Source organism: Rhinolophus ferrumequinum, chromosome 6, assembly GCF_004115265.2.
Source record: "Rhinolophus ferrumequinum isolate MPI-CBG mRhiFer1 chromosome 6, mRhiFer1_v1.p, whole genome shotgun sequence".
NCBI classification, from domain to species: Eukaryota; Metazoa; Chordata; class Mammalia; order Chiroptera; family Rhinolophidae; genus Rhinolophus; species Rhinolophus ferrumequinum.
The window spans coordinates 43,963,666-43,987,674 of NC_046289.1; the positions used below are offsets into that span (position 1 = coordinate 43,963,666).

Genomic DNA, 24,009 nt, shown 5'->3' on the forward strand with positions numbered 1-24,009 from the left:
TATGTTGCCTTCCCTATAGATTTACCTTTCTTGTCCCGTTAAGAGAAGTGCTTTCCTCTATGGCTTTCAAATTTTCAGAGATGATGATGTGTCTCTGAGTGAGAATGACCAAACAAGCTGAACTCTACCTGTCTGACCGACCCTACACAAGACAATGCAGAACTTGGGGGTGGAGGTGGGGGGTGTGAGCCCTCTCCCCAGTTCCCAGCAGGAGGTGGGCTGGGTTCTGTGCAGAGGCTGGGCTGCGGCCGTGGGGAGGGGAATAAGGGGGAAATGCAGCCACCCTTGCCCCTTACCGATATGTCTCCGCGTGAGTTCCACGGCCGCATTCCTGTTGACATTGGAAAGCAGCCCTAGGCAGAAGCGCTCTGAGTTGGAGGGGTCGGTGAAGCCATCCACGGTCATGGACGGCTGCGAGGCGTGGAATGTCTCCCCGACGCGCTGGTTCAGCTCATAGTAGGAGATGGAGCACCAGAAGGCCGGCTCGCAGTAGGTGACGGGCTGCAGGTCTGAGAGACAGGCCAGGCTGCGGGTCAGTGGGGTCCCCAGGCCCCATGGAGCCCCCTGGATGTTGTTGTGAAACACTGTTTCTCCACCTCTCAGAGGGGATTATAATCCCTGCCCTCATGCCTTTTATTGTATAGCACTTGCAGGATCCAAGGGGACAAATTACTAGGTGTCTGGAGAAGCATTCCAACAGGCCTGCCACACTTCATTTACTTTTAGCTTACAAAAACCCTGTCCCGCCTGGCCTGGCCGTAGGTTGAAGCAGTCTTCAGCGAAGTGCTGGGCCAAACCTGTAGAGGGCCAGGCATCAACCAGCAGTGGGCAAACCCACTGGACAGGCCCAGCATGCCACGACAGTCAGGCACGTCCCCTACCAGTCACCTCCCAGCCTCTCTTCCAAAGTCCTCGAAGTAACCCATGCTGTTCTCTGCCCCCAAAAGGGCTTTCATCTTTTCTTTTTTTTTTTTTTGAGTATTTTAGTATTGTTTAAAATTTATCACATTCAGATAACGTGAGTGAGAAGACCATGAATCAGGGCTTTCAGCTTTTGTCCCTGCCTGGTCTTGGGCAATCTCCTAGTTTGTCAAGCAGCGGTATCCAAGCCTGTAAAATGACGAGGCTGGCGTAGCCTAGGCGGGCTCAGTGCTGTGCTCAGCGTCGGCAACCACACAGGCCCCAGGCGCTGTCTGCACAGGGATCGCGCCTGTATCTCTTATTACAGACACTATCTTCCAGATGTATCCAGATGTTATCTGTTGGAGTGGCTAAGATACAAGCTCACCTAAAAGAAATTCTGGACTTGTCCTAGTTGTCAGCCTGTGGTCTCAATCAAGGTCTCCTCACAGCAAAATTGCCATCTTGTGAGGGGTTGGTTCTCTTTCCCAGAAGGGTTGGGAACCCTTGAAATAGAGGTTTCCCCTCATGTGATCCCACATCACCTTTCCTGTAAGTGTCTAGCCTTCCTGTCACCTCCAGCCATTCTGGGCTCCACAACTGCCCAGGCTCCCCTGCCCTCCTCCTGCCCGTCTTGCCATCCTCTCTCTCCTCAGCGGGTCCGTCCTCTGAGCCCTGAGTCAGCCCTCATCACTCCTCACTTGCTTCAATGCCCCATGTTCTAACGGAATTCCCCAGCACTCCAGACTCTTCCAGCCGCTTCTCGCACTGCAGTTCTCCCACCTGGGCCGGGAGCGCTAAGTCCTACCACATCCTGCTCTCCGCCTGCTTAAATCCCACCCGTTTGCTGGAGAATCGGGGAGTCTCCTGCTCATTCTCACTCCTCCTCCACCTCGGACCTCCAGCCTGGATCATTCACTCTGGCTCATATCTGTTTAGAGCCTCCTGGTTACTTAGGGCATGTCTTTGTGGGAGCTGGTGAAAGGGACAGGAAGGGTTGGCCAGGCCATGTCTCAGCACTGGCCTGAGACCCCTGTTCACTGCCTTTCAGGCAACACCCCAGAGCAAGACCACCAGACCTCTGAAAGTGTGTCAAGCCCAAGAGAGAAAAATCAGAAAGCTGTCCTGAGAGGGGCTTGGTGCCCTCTGCAGAGCAAAGCGGTCCTGATCGCCTTCCGGGGTCTATACCCGTGATCCCCTCTCAGGGTAAAGAGACTGCTACCACACCAGGAGGAACTGCAGGCTGAGAACAGCCCTGTATTCAACACACACCCACTGTGTCAGCTGGAGGGTTAGGACACCAAGCTCAGGTTTCTCAACCTTGGCATTATTGACAGTTTGGGCCAGATCCGTCTTTGTTTCGGGGGAGGGGCGATTCTGTACATTATAGGATGGTTAGCAGCAGCCTGGCCTCCACCCACAAGATGCCAGTAGCACCTACCCACCTCACCCTCCCAAGCTGTGACAATAAGAAATGTTTCCAGATGCTGCGAGATGTACTTCTAGGGGACAAACAGCCCCTGGTTGAAAATTACTGCCCTAGATGTTAACCAGGCCACGGAGCACAAGTTTTAAAGCCAGGCGGACGGAGCTCTCTCAGCTCCAGCGCGGATTAGCTGTGTGACTGTGAGCGAACCAGTTCAGCTCTGACTTTCAGCTCCCACGTCCCCTGCCCCCAGCCACCTGAGTGCAGAACCTTCTTTACTACCAGGTGCTATTTGTGGATGGACTGAGAGAACTCATACGAAGTGAAGGGCATGCATCAAGCACTCAAGACATGGTGTTAACAACAATTATAAGGGTGATTATTTGAACTTGAGAACATCCTGTTCCTGTCCTGACCTCCATTACAAGAGGGGCAAAGTGTCCTTGCCCCTTTCCTCTCTCCCTAGAGTGGAGCAAGGGAAGACGAGGGAAGGCAAGAGGTCTGCTGGGGGGGAGGGGAGTGACAAGGCAGCAGCGGCCAAGGCCTGTGGCCTGTGCCCCTGAGGTTGGGTTGAGCCACGTCAGCCATATCCGGCTCAGGCTTTGCTAGATACCTCAACATTCCAATGAGATAAGCTATATTCTAAACAATGTGGTCACTAAAATGTGAGCAATGTTGCTTTGGAAACCTTAAAAAAAAAATAAATCCAAGCGTAATCCAAGCATTCGAAGTGGTCGGGCAGCATGTCAGGGCAAGAGGTACTGGGGAAGGGCTGCCGGCCACCACTGCCCACAGGCTCGCTCTGCTGACTTGGCCCTGTGGCCTTGGAAATGGGACCTCTCTCTTTAGCCTCGGATTCCCAGTCTGAACCGTGTCTGCAGTGTACCGGAAGACATCTAAAGCAGACCATCTAAGTCACTGTCCTTCGGGCACAGGTCAGCCTGATGAGGCAAATCAGGGCTGGCCGAGGCTTCCCCCGCAAAACAGAGAACAGCAGACAGTCCTCGTTCCCAAATTATAAAGCCTTGTCCAGCACCCCCTGGGCTTAGTCCAGGCAGCAAAGAGAGAGCTAGGCTCCCAAGCACACACTGACGCAGCCCACCTGCTAGAAGAAGAAAAGCCACCCATCGGGTGGGTGACAAGGGGCCCAGGACCTCACTCTGGGGAAGTGTGGGCTTCAAGATGGCTCAGAATCCGAGAGAGGCTTAGGGTCTCAGCCCAAGAGACCCTCCTTGGGGGGGTCTGAGCCCTTATCCAAACATCCCTGTAATTGCAGACACACACTGGACAGTGTTGGGAAAACACTGGACGCAGGAGCCTGACACGTAATTAAGAAGATGCTAGTTTGGGGAAGCAGTGCCGTCAGGCCAGGACAGTCTGAAGGCTGCCATTTCAAAGAGGGCTGTTTGGACAAGCTGACCCGCATTCAGAACTGGATTCAGCACCCTCAGCCACACGTTCACTGTTCTCTGCAAACAACTGAAAGCCAGCTCTGCCTTCCACCCCTCTCCCTCCCATCATCCCTCAGCTGCTTCCTCAAGGCACTTCTCCAAGAGGAGCTGCACACCAGAAAGTAGGATTACCACCTCTGGGTTCTGCCTTGAATGGTACTTTATTTTTAAACTGCACATATGCCCTCATTTCTTTCCCACCAAAGGACTTATCCACATCACAGTTAAGTATAAGAGAAACAAAAAAGTCAGGACCTTGGAAAAGAGAAGAGTACAAACGGGATACCCATGAAATCATAGCTACGAAAAACACTCAGCTTGCTCTGAGCTTCCTAGCAGACAAAGCAAAAAGGGAGCATACTATACTACAAGGCTCTCTCTGGTTGGTGGACAGACTATTCTTACTAGTTCTGCGAGGGAAACAAAGCTTGTCCTAGCACTAAATCTTAAAAGAAGTCTGGCAGGTGGTAACCCCTCCCCCACGTCAATAATCAAGCCAGCCAGCCAGCCAGCCCTGCTTCCAAGAGTTTCCCCACAAATGCAGAAGTGATTTTATACAAGGTTGCTTCTTGAAAAGGACCTGACGACATGCCAGTCAAAGGCCCTTGTGGGAGGACGACTCTATCGGGGTAAGGTGACTTGCCCCAGATGGATTGTGGTTTTGCTTCTCCAGGCCAAGCACTTGGCACACCTGGAATAGTAGACAAGGGCAAGTGCCCAAGTCCTTCCCTTCAAACGGCCCTGCTCCCGGCCAGACTGCTGAGTCTGTGCTAATCTCTGTTCCTGGAGCAGAGGTGTTGGAGACACAGGAACCTCCAGCTCTAGCCATTCTCGGCCCCCCGCCCCCATCCACGTGGTGTCGGCCAGACTTCTCGAATGGCATGGGGCACTTAATTCATGACTGGCCCCCTGCCAGCCTTACACATTGGCTGGCTTCAGTTTTGAGCGCTATTCCAAGCTGGCATAGACTTTCTGTTTTGTTTAAGGAAAAGAAAACAGAATAAAACCCAGAAGGCAACACTTGGATTAAGGGATGCCTATTAAAAACATGTGCAAGAAATCCAAATCCGGTAAAGAAGGCGGGGGGCGGAGGGGGTGAGGCCAGAGGGGAAATTAACTTTCTATTATAAATCAAAAGCGGGGAGCGGGCAACGGCCAGTAGCACTGACACTGCAGGGCTAAAGGGCAAACCCAAATGGACTAGCTTCCTCTGGGCCCTCCTCACTGTGGAAGCCGCTCGCTCGACCTCGGTGCAGCAGTCTCCATGCTCCAGCCCCATGTGCTTCATGCTGCCGTATCTCAGTCCTTGCTGGTCCCGGCCTGAGCTGCCCATCCCCAACCTTTAAGGCCCAGCTCACGTGGCTGTGAAACATTGTCTCACCCCTCCATGCAGGATGAGCCACCTGTGTACCTCAGGGTTACTTCCTGTGCACCCGGGCCAGCTGTGTCCCAGCAGCTGGGACATCAATTCCAACCTACCTCACTAAGGATGAGGGCAACACACCAAGGTGTACACAGAAAGAACACCACGTGCTTCAGCCTAGGACCAGTTTACTGAGACCAAGAATAGTGGCAAAGTCTCAGAGCCAAACCCTTGGGAATATGAGGGTACAGTGGCAGCTGACTTCCGGTCATTAAGATGCCTGTGATTTCCCAAGTTTACAGATCAGAGGCTGAGGAGGGCTTAAAAAAAAAGCCTTGTGTGGCAACAGGTAGACACCTGAAACTGGACACCTGTCCTGTAACCTGGATCGCCAATCTCTGTCAGGGGCCAGGGGTTCTCCTACTGCCGGGCCGCCCTGGTCTCTCTCTCTCTCTCTCTCTCTCTCTCTCTCTCTCTCTGTCTCTCTCTCTCTCTCTGCAGGAGAGGAAGGTACCTCTGCCTGAGGCACTCTGGGAAACCATCACCTCCTTAAGCTCCAGCTCGGCTGCTGCTCCAGGGTACTCCCTGGAACCTTGTTTCCCTTGGCCAAGGCCCATCCTGAAATGTCTCACTTCAAAAGCACAGAACAACTTACTCGCCAGCAGGATCCAGCTCGTTATCTTTTTTTCTCTCTCCACCTCCCTCCTCCTTCCCCTCGATTTGCCCCAATCCTTTTGACTTAAATGCTTAGGAAATTCCAGGTGATTCATCCAGCACCATGTGTAATAACAGGAACATCACTTGCTCACATCCCTTCCCTGAAAAACAAAGCCCTAGGGTAGCTGGGAGCCTCTGGCAGGAGGCTGAGCTGGCTCTCTATCACACACTGGGGATCCCACGAGTCACCACAAGTGGCTTTACTGTGGCAGGAAGCCTGACCTATTGCCTGGAGTGGGGAGGAAATGAAGAAGGAGCCAGATGTCTTATGCTTTATTTCTTTTTTGTATAATAATTTCTTTACAAGAAATAATCAGATGTCCTGAGATTCCCCATCTTTCTCTAGAAGAACTCACTGTGTGCCTCTTATCCTCCCGCCATTTGGGACACAAAGGCCGGAGAAGAAGAAATGCAGAGGCTGCTGCCACCTGCTCCCTCCCCACCCCCACCATTTATTTGCCCTTCAGCTCACCGCTGACCCACCTCAGCCTCCACCTCTCCCCATACCTGCTCTCCAAAGGACGCCTTTGAACTCCTGGTGTCAAACTGAAGGCCTCTTCTTACATCTCACTTTGCATCGCTGCAGGATTTGCCCTAGCACCTCCCTCCGCACCTCCCCAAGTGCTGTGGCCCCATCCTCCACCTGACCCTCAGCCTCTTCCTTAACCCCTGTCCCTCCCTGAGGGGGGGCTCCATCAGCTGGGTCTACCTCTCTGCTGAATTCATCCACTCCCCTGACTTCAGCCGAACCTTCGTCAATGTTTCCAAAATGAGATCTATGAATGGTCAATGGGATTGTAAGAGAAAAGTGTTCCAGCAGTGGTCGCGTCGCTGGGAGAAAGGGATCAAACAGGCAGCCTTTCTGCAGGACTTCTCGGAGGCGTTACTATGCCAGTGCCCCGGGCGCCCCACGAGGGGGTACAACACAGACTTTCTAAACTCACTGAGTAACAAAATCCTGTCTCTCTGACCCCACGTTGGGAAAGGCTGTCACGCGCGCTAATGGCTTCCAAATCTGTGCCTCTCTCCTGCCTGTTTGCTGCTTCTCCACACAGTTAAACAAAGGCAACTCACCCGTCTTCTTCCAACCCAAACCCATCTCATCTCCTGGGTGTCCTGCTTGAGTTAAGAGGCCTCACCAGCTAAAGCTGATCAATAAATCCTGCTGATCCATGGCTCTCTCTCCAATGCCCTCTCCTGGCCCAGCTGCCATTTTTCTAAAGCATTAATCTCAGCATCTCTCAGTGCTACCGCTGCCTAAGTTGTTGTTGTTGTTGGTGGTGGTGGTGGTGGTGGTGGTGGTGGTGTGTGTGTGTGTTTGGGGGGGGTGGCCTCCAATAATTTCCCCTATAATTTAATTTCCCCTAGTGGACAGAGAAATCTTTATGAAGCGCGTGCACGTGCACATGCACACAAACACACACACACACACACACACACACACCAGAACCCACCAACGACTTTATTCTGTAGGCAAGATGGAGCTAAATATAGGAGGAAGCATGGCATTCAGGGCTCTTTCCTTAGTGCCCCACCAGCCCTCTCAGCCTCATCTTCTTCACTGTGCCTCTCCACATGCCAACCAAGCACAATGCCAGCTGTCCTCAGAGCTCCCCCTGGCCTTTCATTCCATTCCTTCCATCTACAGTGTCCTTCCCTCCTTCTCTGCCTCACGGTATCCCACATGTCCGTCAGGGTCCAGTTCACACACGTCACCACAACTCTGAGGTCGTCCCACCCCATCGGCACCATCCTCCTTGGCATATACAGTTTCTCCCTCCTCTGTACTTGCTCCCTTGGCATCTGGCAGTGCATCACAGGTAGACACGGACACGTCCAGCCACTCCACCAAATTGTGAATCCTCCGCAGCTCTGGAACTCCAGCATTTGTACATCCTGGGAATTCAGCCAGTGTGGACTGAATGAATGATACACAGGAGACACTGGCCAGCCGGGGCGCGTATCCCCACTGGAATGCCATCATCACCGCCTCTGACTCCTCGGGATATTTCATCCACACCCACTTCTGGTTTTATAATTAGGTATAGTCCTGCCTTATTTATCCCAGCAAGGACATAAGCACCTTGATGGCAGGGTCTGTGAGTCCTCTTCGACTCCCTCCCCACCTGGACTGGCACACAGCAACCAGGCAGGAATGCCTCGTGAACAAATAAGGAAGAGACAGGCAAGTAGGCAGGGCTCCCATCCAGGGACCACATGGGACACAGGGTCCTCCACCTGACATGTTTCCCCAACTATACGCTAATAAATGCCCTTCTTGAGCCCTGGTCTTCTGAGTGAGAGTGATGGGGCAGGGAGAGCTGGTCTAAATGACCCAGCAAGGTAGCGTCCTGCTGCAGACGGGAGTACATGCTCTGGATCCCAACGGCCTGAGTTCAAAGCCAGCTTCTCCATTTACTAGCTGTGTGACCTGGGACAAGCAGTCTGCCCCTTGGTTTCCTAATCTACAAAATGAAAAATTACAATACCACTACCTTATACAGTGGTTATGAAGACTGGCATGAAGCACTCTGAATCACACTCAGTAAATGGTAAGTTCTCAAGAAATGTTTGCCATCATTATCACCATCACCTCCTTCTCTTCCAGCTATGATGCCAGGAGCCTACGAGATTGTATGAGTGGGAAGAAGCCAACAGTTCTAAATAGGTGAAGGTGAGGGTGTGAGGGCTCCTCAAGCAGAGAGGAAGTTGGGCCTGTGGTACCCATGTCTCATCACGAATCCTAACCCTGACTCGTCCACTGACTCGTCCCCCCATTCAGATCTTTCCAGCAGAGTGGCACCCACTCTGCCTGTCAGGCTCCAGGGCTGTTCCTTCCTCTGGAAGAAATGTCCTAAGAATTCTCAGCCCTCAGACAAGAGGCCCGAGGATCAGCGCAGCAGGGAGGGAGAACTGCATCAACAGGGCACACTGCTTTGAGTCCAAGTTCAAGAGCCATCTTGCCTTCCTGGTCCACACTCTCCAGAGGGGCATTCACAGCAAGGTGCCACCTGGGGCAACTGTCAGTCTGAACCACTGAGTCAGGTGGCGGAGTTTCAAAGGTGAGTGCCTGCTCCAAAGCCTACTTGTCTACTGGAAGCGCTGCCGTGCACGCAGCAGGGTAAAATGGTGGGATAAAATGAAATCCCAGCCAGCCGACCACAAGAGCAGAAAGACCAGAGTCAAGTTCACAATCACGGCCTTTAATTTCTCAAGTGTTAACATAGCTGCTAGCCTTCAGAGTTTGTTTTTAATAACTCAATCAGTCCTCTCACATCAGGAATTTGACCTTCCCTCTGCAAAAACCAACACTCACAGTGATATGATTTTTTACAAAGATGTTAAAACAGATCCCCCAAAGTCACATTTCACAATGCCCACTTGTCAGCCTGCATTAAAGGGTTTTCGAGCATCTCCCAATGTTCCAAAGGATGACTTTCTTCATCTGATGCTATTAGTGATGGACTGGAAACAACTGGGAACAAAAGCCAGGCCAATCCCCTCTGATTCGCCAAGCTTGGATATTAACTATTTCTTTTCCTGAGCCACACATTAAACCCCAGCAATAAAGGCCAAAACAAAATCAAACTCGCATTTTTCTAAAACTACCAGACAAGCACATAAAAAATTCCCCTCAATAAAAACGGAATGGGTATTTCATTTGTTTTGAGCCCTTCTGCAGGCCCCACACCAGAGCTGAAGTTTGCTCTGGAGTAGAAAAGCAAATCTCAGAAAAACTGACCCAGAAGTGCAACAACTGAGGGAAGGGTGTGGAAACGATGGCCTAGCTGCTCCAAAACATCATGAGATAACGCAAAATGATAAACGAGGCATCGAAATACAGAAATGTGTTTACAAAATAACATAAAGAGGAGAAAAAATGAAAAAGTAGATATGTACTCTGATCTCAATGGCAAAACACGCATGCACATGCCTGATCCACAAACATCAGAAGGGCTGCGATAAAACAAAAACAGTGTTTTGGGGTGAAGCGATGGTGGGCAATTTTGCTTTTTTTCAAATTCCTTACGTGTTGCTGTTTTAAATAAAAACGACATCATTGTCAGATGAAATGATCAGATAAAAATCCAAATAAGTACCTGAAACAAGTCTACAAAAGTCAGGGGCTGGAGTCTGCACTGCTGCCCATGGCTTTGTCTCCAACCACAGACGGAGGCTTGCCTGACCGGAGACCCTTGTTTCCTGAGTGTGAGGTTTGGGGAATTTTCACTCACTCACATCTTACTGCCACCGAGGGGAAACACAAACCTGACATATGGTTGCCTTTCCTGCCACCACTGTTCTCAGGTTTCCCCTTCTGTGGGTGACCCTCGAGTCCCTGTAACCAGAAACCTGATGGGATGGTTGAGCTGGCCAGTGGTAGGGGCTTGGGGGTGGAAACTCACCTTCAGGACCCCCTCCCCACACCAGCCAGGGCTGCAGCTAGAGGTGGTTACAGTCATATGGACAAGGAAACACTTACCCAAGTTACTGTGTGCTGGGGACATCGGATTCGGGGATAGGTTTGGCGAACCTGCGAGGTGAGACACAGGTGTTAGACTTCATAAAGGACTCTTGGCCAGAGAGCCCAATTACTGACTGCTTACACCGACGTGTAGCAGCTCAACACAGCAGGAAGAAACCCTGGGCTGAGCCTCCACGGCCCAGGAGAAGGTCTAACACCATAGCTTTGCCCGTATTCTCCCTCCCGGGCCCCAGGTTCTTCATCTGTGGAACGAATGGATGAGTGGATTATCTCAAAGTCTCTGTCACAACTTGAGACCCGAGCCCAGCGCTGCTAAGTTCCCAACTAAGGAACACTGACCCCACACCACACTGCTCCTCCCTGTTCACTACGCCTCCCAGGAGAATGAGAGGGGCAGGAGAGAGGGGAAGGCCCCCTCCCCAGCTGCTCAAAGACCCAGGCAGCAAAGGCTAGCCCTCCCACACAGGTGGTGCTGCAGCTGGGCAGACATCACCAGTCACTGTTCTCAGTGGCTCAGACACCTGGAAATACCAATCCAGACCTTTCCCTGTGTTTCTCCTGAAAACTGCCTTAGAAATCCCACAGTGACCAGACTGACATTTTATTCAAGACATAATGCTACATGTGGGAAAAAGTCCAAACCTACCCAGTCCTTTCTACTCTATTATCTTCTCTCTACACCTCAACCCAGAAAAAGTAAAAAAATAAAAAAAATTTAAAAAAGCCCACATAGCATCAACCTTCCGGAAAACCAAGTGGCTGCCTTTCCACAGAGCAACACTGGGCACATGGGGCTATGGAGAATTGTTTATTTATTAACAGCCCTGGGGGGCCCGCTCTAACCTGAAATCTACCAGTCCTTGAGGCTGGGCCTCATGCATATGCCTCCTTGAGCTGTTACTAGGGATCTGTTCCTGCTCCTGCCACGGGTTTCTTTTTCTCCCCCAGCACCCAATCCGTCCGGGGATGGGGAAGAGTCCCAGAAGAAGCAGATCTTCTAAGTCACCACAGGGTCGGACGTGCCTCCGTACATTGGCTACAGGACTTTGGCAAAGTGGTTTAACCTCTTTGAGCCTTGACTTTTTCCCTCAGGTACACAATGGGGATAATACCATCTATTGTGTGACTTGTGGAAATGAAGTGAGACCGTGCATATAAAATGCCTCCACCATGCCTGGTACATAGTCTAGGCACTCAATAAATGTTACTTTCCCACTTTATAGTGGTTTATGAGGACCCAGGAAGGCTGTGGGACCTTCTCACTGATCTGGACGGACATGCGTGTGCATTAGGGGAGGGAGACACAGGGCTGGACAAGGTGATCCTTGAGCTCCAACTGGGACACCACCATATGGCAGCTGTCCACGAACAGCTGGACCATGAGCAACTGGACTGGTTTCCACACAGACAACTCTGAGTGAGGAACATGGACTAAACAGGAGCTGCCACGCACCCACCCACAGGCCGGCTGGCGTCCACAAAGCCCTGTGTCTACTTTGGATAAATCACTAATGTTCACAAGAGGGCCCTGCAAATACGCTTATGGGAACAGAGGAAGGAGGGACAGAAGACGGAAAAAATGGGGCAGAAAGGAGAGGGAGGAGGACGAAGAACCGAGAGCTGAGGGGGCAAAAAGGCCGCTGCTCGGGCCATATACAGACCCCCCTCTTTTAGAGCACTCATTCCACAAACACGAAGAGCAGCAAAGCAGGAACAGAGAAGGAAGAGTGAGAAGAAACGCAGCATCTGGGGAGACGCTGCTTAGCTGGCCTGCTTCCCATGCCAGCATTTAATAGCTGTAGGCTAGCCGTGGCCACTTGGCATCCAACACAGGAAGGTCTTCAATGCATTCCAGCTGGGTTCACACTGTCAGCCGCTCATCCAGGGCGTGTGTTGGGGGAGGGGGTGCTAAACCCCAAAGTGCCGCCATGCCCAGGCTAGGGATCAAGCAACTCCCCTTGCAATGAACATGTGAATGTCTTTTGTCGTTCTCAGGAATTGCACACTCTCTTTTGGGCTGTGTGCAAGGCAGGTGGCTTTGGTGCATCTAGTGGCTCCGTGGGTACAAGGCAGGCCTGCCAGCATTGGAACGGAACATCTGCTTGGCTCCCTCCTCCTCCTCACCCAACCGCACACAGCGCAGTGCACATTCCATGTGGCAGCTGGGGTTCAATTCAAGAAGCTGCTGGTGTGGAGCCAATTTGGTCCCATAATAAATGACGCGGGAACATCTGGAGGTGTGACTGGAGACAACTGGGCTGGGTCCCCCACAGTAGGAACCACGGATCACATTTGGTTACCACAGAGAAGTAGAGGCTTCAGGGACCTCCACTGGCCACTGGCAAGACCCTGCCTCTACTCTGGCTCTCCGGAACTGTTTCTGGTGATGGAGGCTACCGTCCACCCTACTGCCACCACATCTCACTGAGGCACAGACTCGGCGTAAAAGCCTGCAGTCGCTCCCCATCGGCCCCTCCCCCCAACTCCTGACGTCTGACTGACACGCCCTGGTCTGTCCCTGCTCTGGAGGAGCAGGGCTCTGGTCACACTGAGTGCTTACCATTTGCAGACTTCTCCGGACTCTCCTGCCCTTGCCCCATGCCTCTGCCTGGCACACCCTTTGCCTGCCCAATGGCTTGGCCAACACCTACACATCGCCAAGATTCAACTCAAGAAAAACCTACACCGCCAAGTACTGCTCTGTCCCCAGCACGTCCTCCCCAGGCTGGGTTAGGTGGCCCTGCTCTGTGCGCCTGAGACCACGTGGCATCTTCCATCGGGGCATGTATAAGCCAGCACAGTAACTACTACTTGTCTTGTCAGTCTCACCCACAAGCTGTAAGCAGCTCAGGCTTCTCCTCTATCCCCAGCGCCTGGCACAGTGCCTGGCACAGAGTGGTTGCTCTATAAATACTGGCTAGAGGGACGGAGGGAGGGGTGTGGAGGGACAGAGCGAGGGCAAGCACTCGGGATTATGAGCACCCCCCTTTGAGACTCTGACCTGCATCCATGCTGTGGTTCATCTGGTGGTCACTGGTCTCTCCATCTTCACTCAGGTAGCCAGGGGGTGGGGTTTCTGGGAACCAGAAGGAAGGTGGTTCATGAAATGGCTCGGCTCTCGAGAGACCTTTTGCAAACTTATCACATATTCCCACCACCATACCAGTAGCAAGCTCTGGAGGAACTCTGGGCCTCAGAGCAAGGGCACAGCTCCTGGATCTTGCTGTCCTCGTGCTCTCCACCTCCAGGCTGATCATTACTGCCTTGGTTCACACCATCCGGCTCCCGAGTCTGACATGCCTATTCCTACAGCCTCTGCCAGGCTAATTTCTCCCCCTCCTTCAAGGTCAGGTTGAAGCTCACCCCTCCAGGGAAGCTGTGGCCTTGCTTCAGCCTTGCCCATCTCTGTCCTCGAAGGGCGACCGCCTCAAACCCCACTGTGGCTCTGCCATCGACTCCTGTGCAGGTGCCTTTTTGTTTGCTGTCTCCTTAGCGGCTGTCTTAGCTTCCCAAGTGAGTAGCACGTGCAGTGACAGCAGAGACTAATCTATTTCTTTGAATGACCCCCCGCCCTCGCCCTGACCGACTTAGCTCTCTAAGGCTTGCTGCATGACCAGAGGGGGTGACCTGCTCTTTGGACACCAGTGCTACCTGTGCAGAATCTGAAAAGACTGGCTGTGCAAAGTGGGTCTCTCCTGAGTGCTGTGACCCACGCACACAGGCCTGTGGTTCACCTCAGATAGTAAACTCACTCGGGGTGAAGGCTCATCCAAATCAGACTGCTCTGAAAGGAACGCAGAGAAGTTACTGGGCAGCCGCAGTCCCTGCATGGTGACCAGCCCAAATGCTGCCAAGCGTTTCTCTGGACTCGGAGAGTGCTGCTGGTTCACACATTATTTGCATGTAAATGAGGGGCTTCTAAAAACATCTGCACTCTTTGACAGTGGAGCCCATTTCTCCCTGTGGAGCAAAAACTAAAATTGGGCCTCACCCCCCACCCGGGCTGTAACCGCTCAGCAGGCTGACTTACAGGCCAGCTTTCTGCTCACTGCTGCCTGGCCCACAGTGCTCCCACTGCCTCTGCAGCCCCCAGACCATCGGGGATTCTGCCTGAACTCCCGCCTAGGCCTCAAGGGCGGTGAGAGGAACACAGTGTTGCTATTTCCGCTTCCAAAATAAATGACTGCACTGAGGCCGGGCGGAAGGGTCACGCCGCTGCTCCTCCGTGCCAAGAAAAGCATCATTAGTGAGCAGGGAGCCAAGGCCACGGGTCCTCTCCCAACAGGGATGCGGTTCTGAGTCAGGGTCCAGGCTGTGTGCAGAGAGGGGGTGCCGGGGAGGGCCGAGGGGGCCTTGACCGGAGCAGTGGGACCCACATCCCCAGACTGGTCTGCACCGCCATGTACCTACCTGGAATATTGCTCTGCGGCTCGATGCCCGCGGGGAAGTTAGTGTTTTCAGGAATGGAATGGCTGTAGTCGTCCAGCGGGGGGAACTCGGCCGGGATCTCTGTGTGGCGTGGAACCAACACAGGAGGTAGAACTGTCCAGTGGAGACAGAGCAGAGGCAGATCGGCATGGATGCCAGCCTGGCACCAAAGCCCCTGTACCCCCCAATACACTGCAGACCCTCCCTCAGGGAAAGGAAAGGGGAGCAGGAGGGGGAGGCGATGACGTGTGCAGACCCCACAGAGAGGCAGGGGAGCGTACCTGGGGTCTCCACCCTCTGATAGTGGTACGGATTCACGCAGACCTCATCCTTCTTCATGTTGAAGGCGAACTCACACAGCTCCATGGCCCGCAGCTCGTGGTGGCTATGCAGGTCGGGCCATCGCCACAGACGGCAATAGATGACATGGGGGAGCCCCTTCCGATGGGACACCTGCAGTCGGCCATCCAAGGACCTGCCAGGGTGGGAGGGGCAAAAGGAGGCAGAGACGTGGACTTGGCTTGCCTTCCCCAAAGTTCCGCAGCCCCAGCGAGTTTGCTGGGCAGAGACTCAGCAAGATTGCCCCGCCTCCTTTCTCTCAGATGCCGAGGGCCCGGAGATCAGAGAACCAGTGCTGGAAGGGATCCCAGGAGAAGAACACAGAGGCCCACCCAGGAAGGGTAAGGCCCCCCCGGGCTGGCAGAGGGGGCCATGAGCGCACCAGGCCCTGCGGTGAGTTCTCCATCTCCCCAAACCAACCCTACTCTCCTCCATATGAAGGGAATGGCACTTGAATGGTGCCCTGAAAAGGTCCACGAGCCCGTGGAGGTGGGCGGGCGGACAGGGCTGAGCAAGAAAACGAGTTATTTAGGTAAGAACATGAGGACCACAGTGATATGGGGGTGTAGGTGATACAAAGCACACAGACCATCTCTGATCTCTTTCAACATTCACCCAGGTCCTCCTTCACACATTAGAAAACAAGGGAAAAAAAAAACACACCTCTCGTTTTTAGATGAGGCAGAGAAGGAGAAAAGGACTTTCAAGGGACTTTTAAATGGTAAGAGCCTATACAGCAGACTTCCCAGGAGTCCTTGTCAGTGTGAGGGTCGTCTGCCTGTTGACGCAGGTGTCACCATCCATAGCTCCCTTCTAGTTCAGAGCGAAGGCCGGCGGGGCCGTGCATGGACTGAGCAGGAACGGAGCGTGCGACTCCACACCACACTTAGTTCCACAACTGTCCCAGCCTGGCTGTGCCAAACACACGGAAGATGTCGGTGCCCTGTCCCTGGACAAAGTCTGTCTTCTCTGAGGACCTGGCCTCTGAGCAGGTGTGACCCCCACCCCCACCCCGTCACCTCTCATGGGTCCACAGAAGTCTGTTTAACAGGTAGAGCCCACCCCAACTTACTAAATCAGAATCCTCCTCTTTATAAACTCTCCAGGTGATCTGCAGGACAAGCAAGTTGGCACAGTGCCACCGGACAGACGTCACCAGTGGCAGAAACACTGCTGGCCAAGAGGAAAGGAGGGAGGTAGGGGGCTTCTGAGTGAGGTGGAATTTCAGATGGCATCCAGTGTCAGAGAGCGAGAAGATTCTACTCACACATAAAAGATTAACACATATTTCCTAAGGAATAAAGTGGTGGGCATGACTTTTTTTAACGACTAGGCGGGTCTGGTGGAGAGGCATTTGCAAGCTCTCCTTCCCTGCCCCCATATGACTGAGGGCACCCATGTGCCTGAATAAACAGGATTTAGGGGCACTCTGAGGGAGGGCTAGCCAGATGCAAGCTGAGGCACCGCCCAAAGAGAGAGAAACAGAGGAATCCAATCAAACTCTCCAGGCCACGAGCCTGGGCATTGGGAAGGACAGACAAAGGTCAGAACTGGGCTTTGTCACAGGGACTGATGGGAGCTGCCGGACTAAGGGCATCTCAAAGGATGTAATTACCTCCTTCCCATAGGGCCTCAGACCAAGGAACCCCTAACAGCCGAAAAAACAGTAATTACCAGGCAGAAAGCAGAGGACAGTCTCAGACTCGCCCCTGAGGTATAGAAAGAAGACTGCCAGATACGGAGTCAGGAAACCTGGGGTCTACATGGAGTCCTACTCTTGTAGCTGGGAGGCACTGGGCAAGTCTTGAAGTCTCGGGACCCTCAGTTACTTCACCTGTAAAATGGAAACATCCTCCCATCCCCTTGAACCACTGCATCTGTGGCTACAATGCAAAGTGCTTCGTAAAACACCAACCATGAGTGTTATTATCCCACATGACAACAGCCAGTCTCCAAGCCCAGCCCTGGATAAATGGGGTGAGTGTGGGGCTGAGGAGGAGCGAAAGGAGAGTGGGAAGTGGTGAGAGAGGACAGAGGACAGACCATCATCCAGCTGCTCCCATTCTCTTGCAAAGCCACTGAGCGCCCACAGAAGTGGACACATGTGCGCTTCAGTGTCTGACAAAAGCCCAACAAAGGGCCAGCTGGACATCTGTAGCTGCCTCTGCAGAGGGAGGCCGAGGAGAAAGGCACAGGCTGGCAGCAAGGGAGGAATGGGGCTGCGGACGGAGCCCCCCACCCTCACCTGGTTGATGGCAGGGGTGCTCTCTTGCTTTAAAACTAATAACCTACAGCAGGAGGAGGGGTGATGGTGCATGACACGGGAGGAGGGTCTCAGCCTCCACGCAGCAGGAAGCTTACGAGAATGAGCGAAGTTCCCATCAGCCCTGGACCCAGGCCGCAGTCTTTAGGAAGGGACAGTGGAGGGGACAGGATGCTGTGTGTGTCCAGGAGACTCTGGGCATTCCATATGAGGAAGGACACTCACGGCCCTCACATTCTGAACCCCTAGAACCCAGGGCACCAGCCAGGCCCCTCACTCAACCGAGATCCATAGTGGAGCCGGGGCCTCACACCTGCTCAGGGACTTACAAGGGAAAAGAAGGCATGGAGTGGGCAGAAACGGGGTGGCCAGTGGGACACGAAGCTCAGGCACAGTGCAGGTGAGGCGTGAGGCCCCGGGGCTGTGATGTGGTCATCACGGTTTTCATAGCTGAGGGATGGGAAGGAGAGTCAAGTGGGGGGTGAAGGAGGACGGAAGGTCTGTCATGTCTGTAGGTCGGGAACTGCAGTTTCCTGATTCCTTACCAATCCTTTCTATATTACTGGCCTGTTTCCCCCTCAGGGCCCGAAGAGGTTGGCTATATACTGGAACAATTATGGCACACAAAGCTCCAGGCAAAGAAGGAGGAAGGAGGAGAAAGGAGGAGGAGTAAGATATGGGGGGCAGGGTAGAAGAGGATGGTGGAAGGGAGGGAGAGGGGAGGAAAAGAGGGGCAGGAGCTAGATGGTGGGGGCAGGGGAAAGGGGAAAGGAGGGGGGCAGGGCGAGAAGGGTAAAAGGCGCCCTTTGGTCAAATAAAACAAACTGAATGGATGCATTTATCTCTGTCCTGCGCAACACAATGACTAGGGGAACAGAGCAGACAAAAGTAGAAAGCAGATGGCAGAATGGGAACAGACCTAGCAGAGGGGAGTGAGCTGAAACCAAGCGCCGATCAGAGGAAGCCAACAAAAGTGACTCCATTTGTGCCTCAGAACCCGGGAAAGATTCAGGGATTGGAGGCTCAAGATGAAGCTGAAAACAGGAGGGGGGGTTGAAAGTCTATAGAAGAGGCAGTCAGATCACAGCCCCCCTCCCTCAGCCTCCACAAACAGGGCCTTCACAATCCTGAGAGAGACAGGTTTGCTCTCTGCAGAAAATAAACCGGACAGCGGGCTCTGGACCAGGCTACCAGGTCACAGCTGGGGGTGTAGGTGAAATGAGTGCAGGAACAAGGATTTCATGAAGGCTCCCTTGCTCACTTGGTACCCAGGACAGTGACTGATGGTCTGTGCCTCCATCCCCTCCTATGGATAAATCAAACAGCCAGTCCACAAAAAAACCCCTGCAATCCTGACATTAGAGGATTCCCCCCAACAAAATGGCCCTGTTCCTGCCAGTTCACCCAAGACTACAGGACAGCACACCAGCCAACAATCCTCTTCCATCTCCATACATGGAGCATTTAATCAGCTTTTTATTGTCTTACTCAAATATGAATGCACAGCCAGAATCCCCAGCCATTTAAAGAAAGCCTCTAACAGGAGGCACAGAGAAAGAAACAAGAAGGAGGCAAAAAGGGAAGTCTGAGACAATGCAGGGAGAAGAAAACTTCCAAGCTAAATAAAACAAAACAAACACTACTCTCAGGGAGATAAGATATTGCAATCCAAAAATAGGAACATTTACAGACTATTAGAAAAAAACCTATTGGAAACAAAAAATAAGAATATAAATTAAAAATTCAAGAGAGAATCAAGTCAAGGACTTCTTAAGTTCCTAAACTATTATGTACATGAAGTATTTTGATAATATAATTCAATTTTTTAAAAGCAAGAGAGCTACAGTAATCAAGTCAGTGTGGTAACGGCAAAAAGGCTGATAAACAGATGATGGAACCTAATAGAGTCTAGAAATAGTCAAATAGATGTGGACAACCGATATTTGACAAAGGCCCAAAAACTAGTTAGTAAAGAAAGGATAGACTTTTCAACACATGGTGCTAGAACAGTTGGATATCCATATGCAAGGAAAATGAACTTCAGTCTACACCTGGTATCTGGTATAAAGATTAGCTGAAGCGGGTCATAATATAAAGCCTAAAACAATACAACTTCTAGAAGAAAACATAGAAGAAACTCCGTGTGACCTTGGGATAGGCAAACATTGCCTAGACGCACACCAGAAGCACATTCCGTTTTTAACAAGTTGATAAATTGGACTTCATCAAAATTCAAGCCTTTGGTCTTCCGAAGTCACTGCTAAGAGAAAGAAGAGACGAGACAGAAAATTGGGAGGAAATATTTGCAAAGCATACATCCAGTGAAGGACCTATGTCCAGAATATGCAAAGAACTCTGAAAACTCCATATTAAGAAAACAAACAACCCAACTATTAAAAAATATATATTTGAGCAGATACTACACACAAAGATATAAAGATGGCAAATACACACATGAAAAGATGTTGGACATCATTTGCCATTAGAGCAGTGCAAATTAAAACTACAGTGAGATACCACCATGTAATTATTAGAATGGCTACAATAAAGACTGTGCTACACGTGGGCAAGAATGTGGAGCAACTAGAACTTCAAACATTACTGGTAGGAATGTAAAATAGTACAGCTACTTTGGGAAACAGTTTGGAAGTTTCTTCAGAAGCTGAAAACAAACCTAGCATAACATCTACCCATTTCATTCCGAAGTGCTTACCCCAAAGAAATCAAAGCATCCGCCCATACGCAAGTGTCCACAGCAGCTTCATTTATAACAGCGCCAAACTGGAAATTACTCAATGTTTATCAACAGGTGAACGGATAAACAAACCATGACAGACCCATAAAAAGGCATACTATACAGCAATACCCATACAGCAATAACAAAGAAGGAACTACTGATACATGCAACACGACAGATGAACCTACGGATGAACCTAAAAATAATCATGCTGAGTGAAAAAAGCCAGACAGGATTCCGTTTAGGTAAAATTATAGAGTTATTTAAAGTTGTAGCAAAAATACAACCTAGAGTGACAGAAAGTAGATCAGCGGTTGCCTGCTCATGGGGAGCTCATCAAAGGCTACTACCTTCATGACTACCCATATAACAGTGCCCGACAAAGTGAGCCAGAGAGTAGGTACCCACAAACGCCTCCCCTCCCGTTTCGGCCATCTGGATGCACAGCCACGTGGGCTGCAGGGAAACCTCCGTCAGCCTGGTGCTTCGGATTTTCCCAACGCTGCTGTGCTCCCTATCTCCGGTGAGCCCCACCGCAATGCTGTGCAGGTAACAAGACACGTCTTGTAGTGGTCCTGCCTCACTGTGCGCCTGGTACATCCAAGAGGCAAACCTCCCATCCCAGAAGCACACAGCAGTCTGCACCAGGGCTGCGGGTAGAAGCAAGCTCTCCTGGCTGTCACGCCGGGCCCAAGAGCAGGGAGACAGGCAAGTTCTGCAGCTCGTGAGCATGTGACCACTGGTCTGGCTTGGCAGTATTTTCCAGAAGTCATCTGGTCCGTGTCCCTGCTTCTGGGCCATATAATTCCCCCCTAATTCATGACAGGGATGGCATCTCCTTCACTTTATATGCATCAGTGATGACTCCTGTTGGTTCAATCTGGGCTGCCAGGAGCCAGCCCTGGTAGTCCTTCCTTCTCCCTCTGTCCCACTCAAAATACACACCAATGCTTCCCAAAGGAGTAATAGTGAATCGGGAGTTTCAGCTGCTGAATTTAATTTAGCTGATGTGTCCGGTACACACCCTCCCGAGCCTCACAGGGCACCAGGCCCATTTTAAGTCAACCCAATAAATAGGTCTTAATTCTGAGCTGATGTTACCATAAACAAACTCGGCTACAGAAAAGGACCTATTTATGACCTACTCTCCTGGCCCAGCCTTCCTGGTAGCCCAAGACCAGCTCTTGGGGCTAAGAGTATAGTCCCAGGAACCCACCTTCACGCCTCCTCCCCATTTATGGCTGAGATCACTTCCCACACCCAGTGACTTCCTGATGAGAGACCCCTAAAAGTCCTTCTCCAGCAATTCCCTCCAGCTCCTTTAACAAAGATTTTAATCCTTAAATATATTCTTCACCAGCTAAACCATTTCCTGTGGCAGGAAATTAGGTTTCCTCCCATTGCCTCCAAGTGCGACCCATAAAGTATCCCAAAATGGTGGTGGGAGCCACAGCCAAGGATGTGGACATGCCAGAATCCAAAGCCGACAGTGAGGGGAAGCTTGCCAGAGTGCTCCCAAGGGGAGAGAACAGGCTGTGGCCCACCTCCTGCCACATGCCACTTGCATTCTCTGTTACCAGTGACCAGCTACCCACAGCTGTCTGAGGGCCGATGTGAATACCAGTGGACTTGGACATGGCAGTTGGAGAGGAGACTGGAAGCAGAGAACAGAAGCTCTAGAAATAGGCCAAGGTCTATTCAGCATGAACCGTGTGCCAAACACACTACGACTGTGTAAGAATACAAAAATGGCAAAGCCCAGTATACCCTGCCTTCGCCAAGCACAGAGAACTTTAGGGGCTTGCCCAAGGTCAGATAACTTGTGAAACACAGGGTCAGAATACAAACCCAGACCAGTGCTGAGAAATGAAGGGCAAGGGGTGGGGTGAACGGCTTTTTCTGCTCTCCCATGCTGCACCCCCATCAGGGAAACTGACCTCTTAAATCATCAACTGGTTACTGAACACCCACTACTTCCCAGGCACTGTGCCAGTTACCTTAGTCAAAGACGTGAACAAAACGTACATTTATTAACACTATCATATTTCAGTTGAAATGGATTTTACTTAACACACATCCAATAATAAACTTTCTAGCTTCTTTAAGAGACAAGCTTTCTCTTTTGATTTGCTTATGTTGAGGAGTAGTAATAACAACAACAGTAGCAGAAGTTACTACCACGATGTGCCACACACTGTGCTGGTCACTTGATGATTGAGGTAGATTGAATCAGTCACCCTCTCCGTGTCCATGCCCTTTGCTGGAAGACTCTGCTGCTCCTCCTACCATGGGTGGAGTGTACACCCTTGTCCCTTGACTTTGGTGAGGCTATTGACTTGCTTTGGCCCGTGGAATGTGAGCAGAAGGGGTAAATTGCCATCGAGTGTTTCGGCTTGCCCTCTTGCACCTCTGTCCTCGCCAAGGGAAGAGCTTCCCCAGGCAGGCGCTGCCCCTCAGCCTTGGCCCAGGAACCAACACAGTTGGAACAGTCTGAGCCAAGCCCTCAGCAAGACACCAAGCCCAGGTGAACCACAGAAGCAAGAGTCAACACGAACAATGGCTGTTTCAAGCTGCTGAGCTTTTGAAGTGGTTTGTTACTCATCACTAGCTGACTGATACACTGGCTCTACTGCCAGTCTTCCCAATAAACTTGCTAGTATCATTATCTTTGTATACTGATGGGGAAACAGAGTGTCTGAAACGTTATCCAACTTTGCAGAGGCCCAGACTTAATCTAAAGTGAAGGCAGGCTGTGTGACTCACTCTCCCCTAACTATAAATGGGGTATAACACTATTTCCTGACCTTGAATATAATACCACGATAAGACAACCATTTCAGAAAAACTTAGTTTTTGTTTATGGAGAACAAACTATCTACTGGCTTTCAGGGTCAATCTGCATAAAATGTGAATTTACCCCAAATGCTCAACTAATATTAATTTTTTGAAGAGGTCCAAGTAACACATTGATAACGCAATGTGTTATCAATATCAAACCAAACATCTGCCAACCATTTCAACTCCATTTATTCTTTATCTTTACATTTCTCTCTAATATCTGCTATATTTTAGTGTAAGAAAAAAAAGGGATTATTTCTCATCTTGGGGGTTCTAATATACTACGAACCCACACTCATACATATTCTTCCCGGAACGTACATGCTGCAGCTGATAGGTCCACCTGCTATGGATGTTAATACCTTCCCTTCCTACACGAGTGGAATGAGTCCTCACCTTTCTCCCTTTGACAAGAATCAAGCTAGTTCACTATCCCATGTTCGTTCACCTGCAATAAAATCTTTATACTCCATTCTTCTTGAGATTTACATTATATGTGGGTTTTACTTTTTTTTTGGTTTAAAATAAAAACAAGGCTTGAGTAACTTCAAGAATTATATGCTCACTCATCAAACCTTCTAAGAAGGCAGAAAAAATTCTGCTTGAGACGTTAAAAGGCCCCTTGCATTGGTTCCACTAGCCTTTGAGGGATAGTGCTCTGAGCTCAGATCTCTCTCTCTCTCTCTCTCTCTCTCCCCCCAACCCCACCCACCCCGCTGCTCCTTAATATGCAAGTATCAGAATGTGCCTTTATCTCTTCCATGTCAAGGACAACCCAGGACAACTATTTAACAGCATAGCAAATATGAAAGCTCTGAAACTCTCCTGCTGAGTCATTTGATTTTGGGGTTCACTGGGATCCTTTTCCTTAGACAAACATAGCCAAAACTAAGCATCCTTGGTTCTTGGCAGAAGTTCTGCTGGGGGTTATGTGCCTAGTCCCCTGGCTGCAGGTGATAAACCAGAGAGGCCTAACCTTCAGGGAACAAAGTGTCCTGGTCAGCTGAAGCTCTGGCTATCTAAATGTACACCTCAAAACCCACTTTGGAGAAGATCAGACA

At 51.1% G+C, this 24,009-nt stretch overlaps 1 protein-coding gene across 3 annotated transcripts in view; it reads right to left on the bottom strand.

The window, feature by feature from the left end:
• The window catches only part of SMAD3 (SMAD family member 3), a 115,660-nt gene that overhangs the window by 11,594 nt on the left and 80,057 nt on the right, over positions 1–24,009 (bottom strand). For all 3 annotated transcript variants that reach the window (XM_033107593.1, XM_033107595.1, XM_033107594.1), the window contains exons 2-6: positions 15,053–15,246; positions 14,754–14,885; positions 13,345–13,419; positions 10,341–10,391; positions 297–509 (exon numbers count right to left, since the gene is read on the bottom strand). In XM_033107593.1, the coding sequence (XP_032963484.1) occupies positions 297–509; positions 10,341–10,391; positions 13,345–13,419; positions 14,754–14,885; positions 15,053–15,246 (665 nt within the window). The remainder of the gene's footprint in view (positions 1–296; positions 510–10,340; positions 10,392–13,344; positions 13,420–14,753; positions 14,886–15,052; positions 15,247–24,009) is intronic.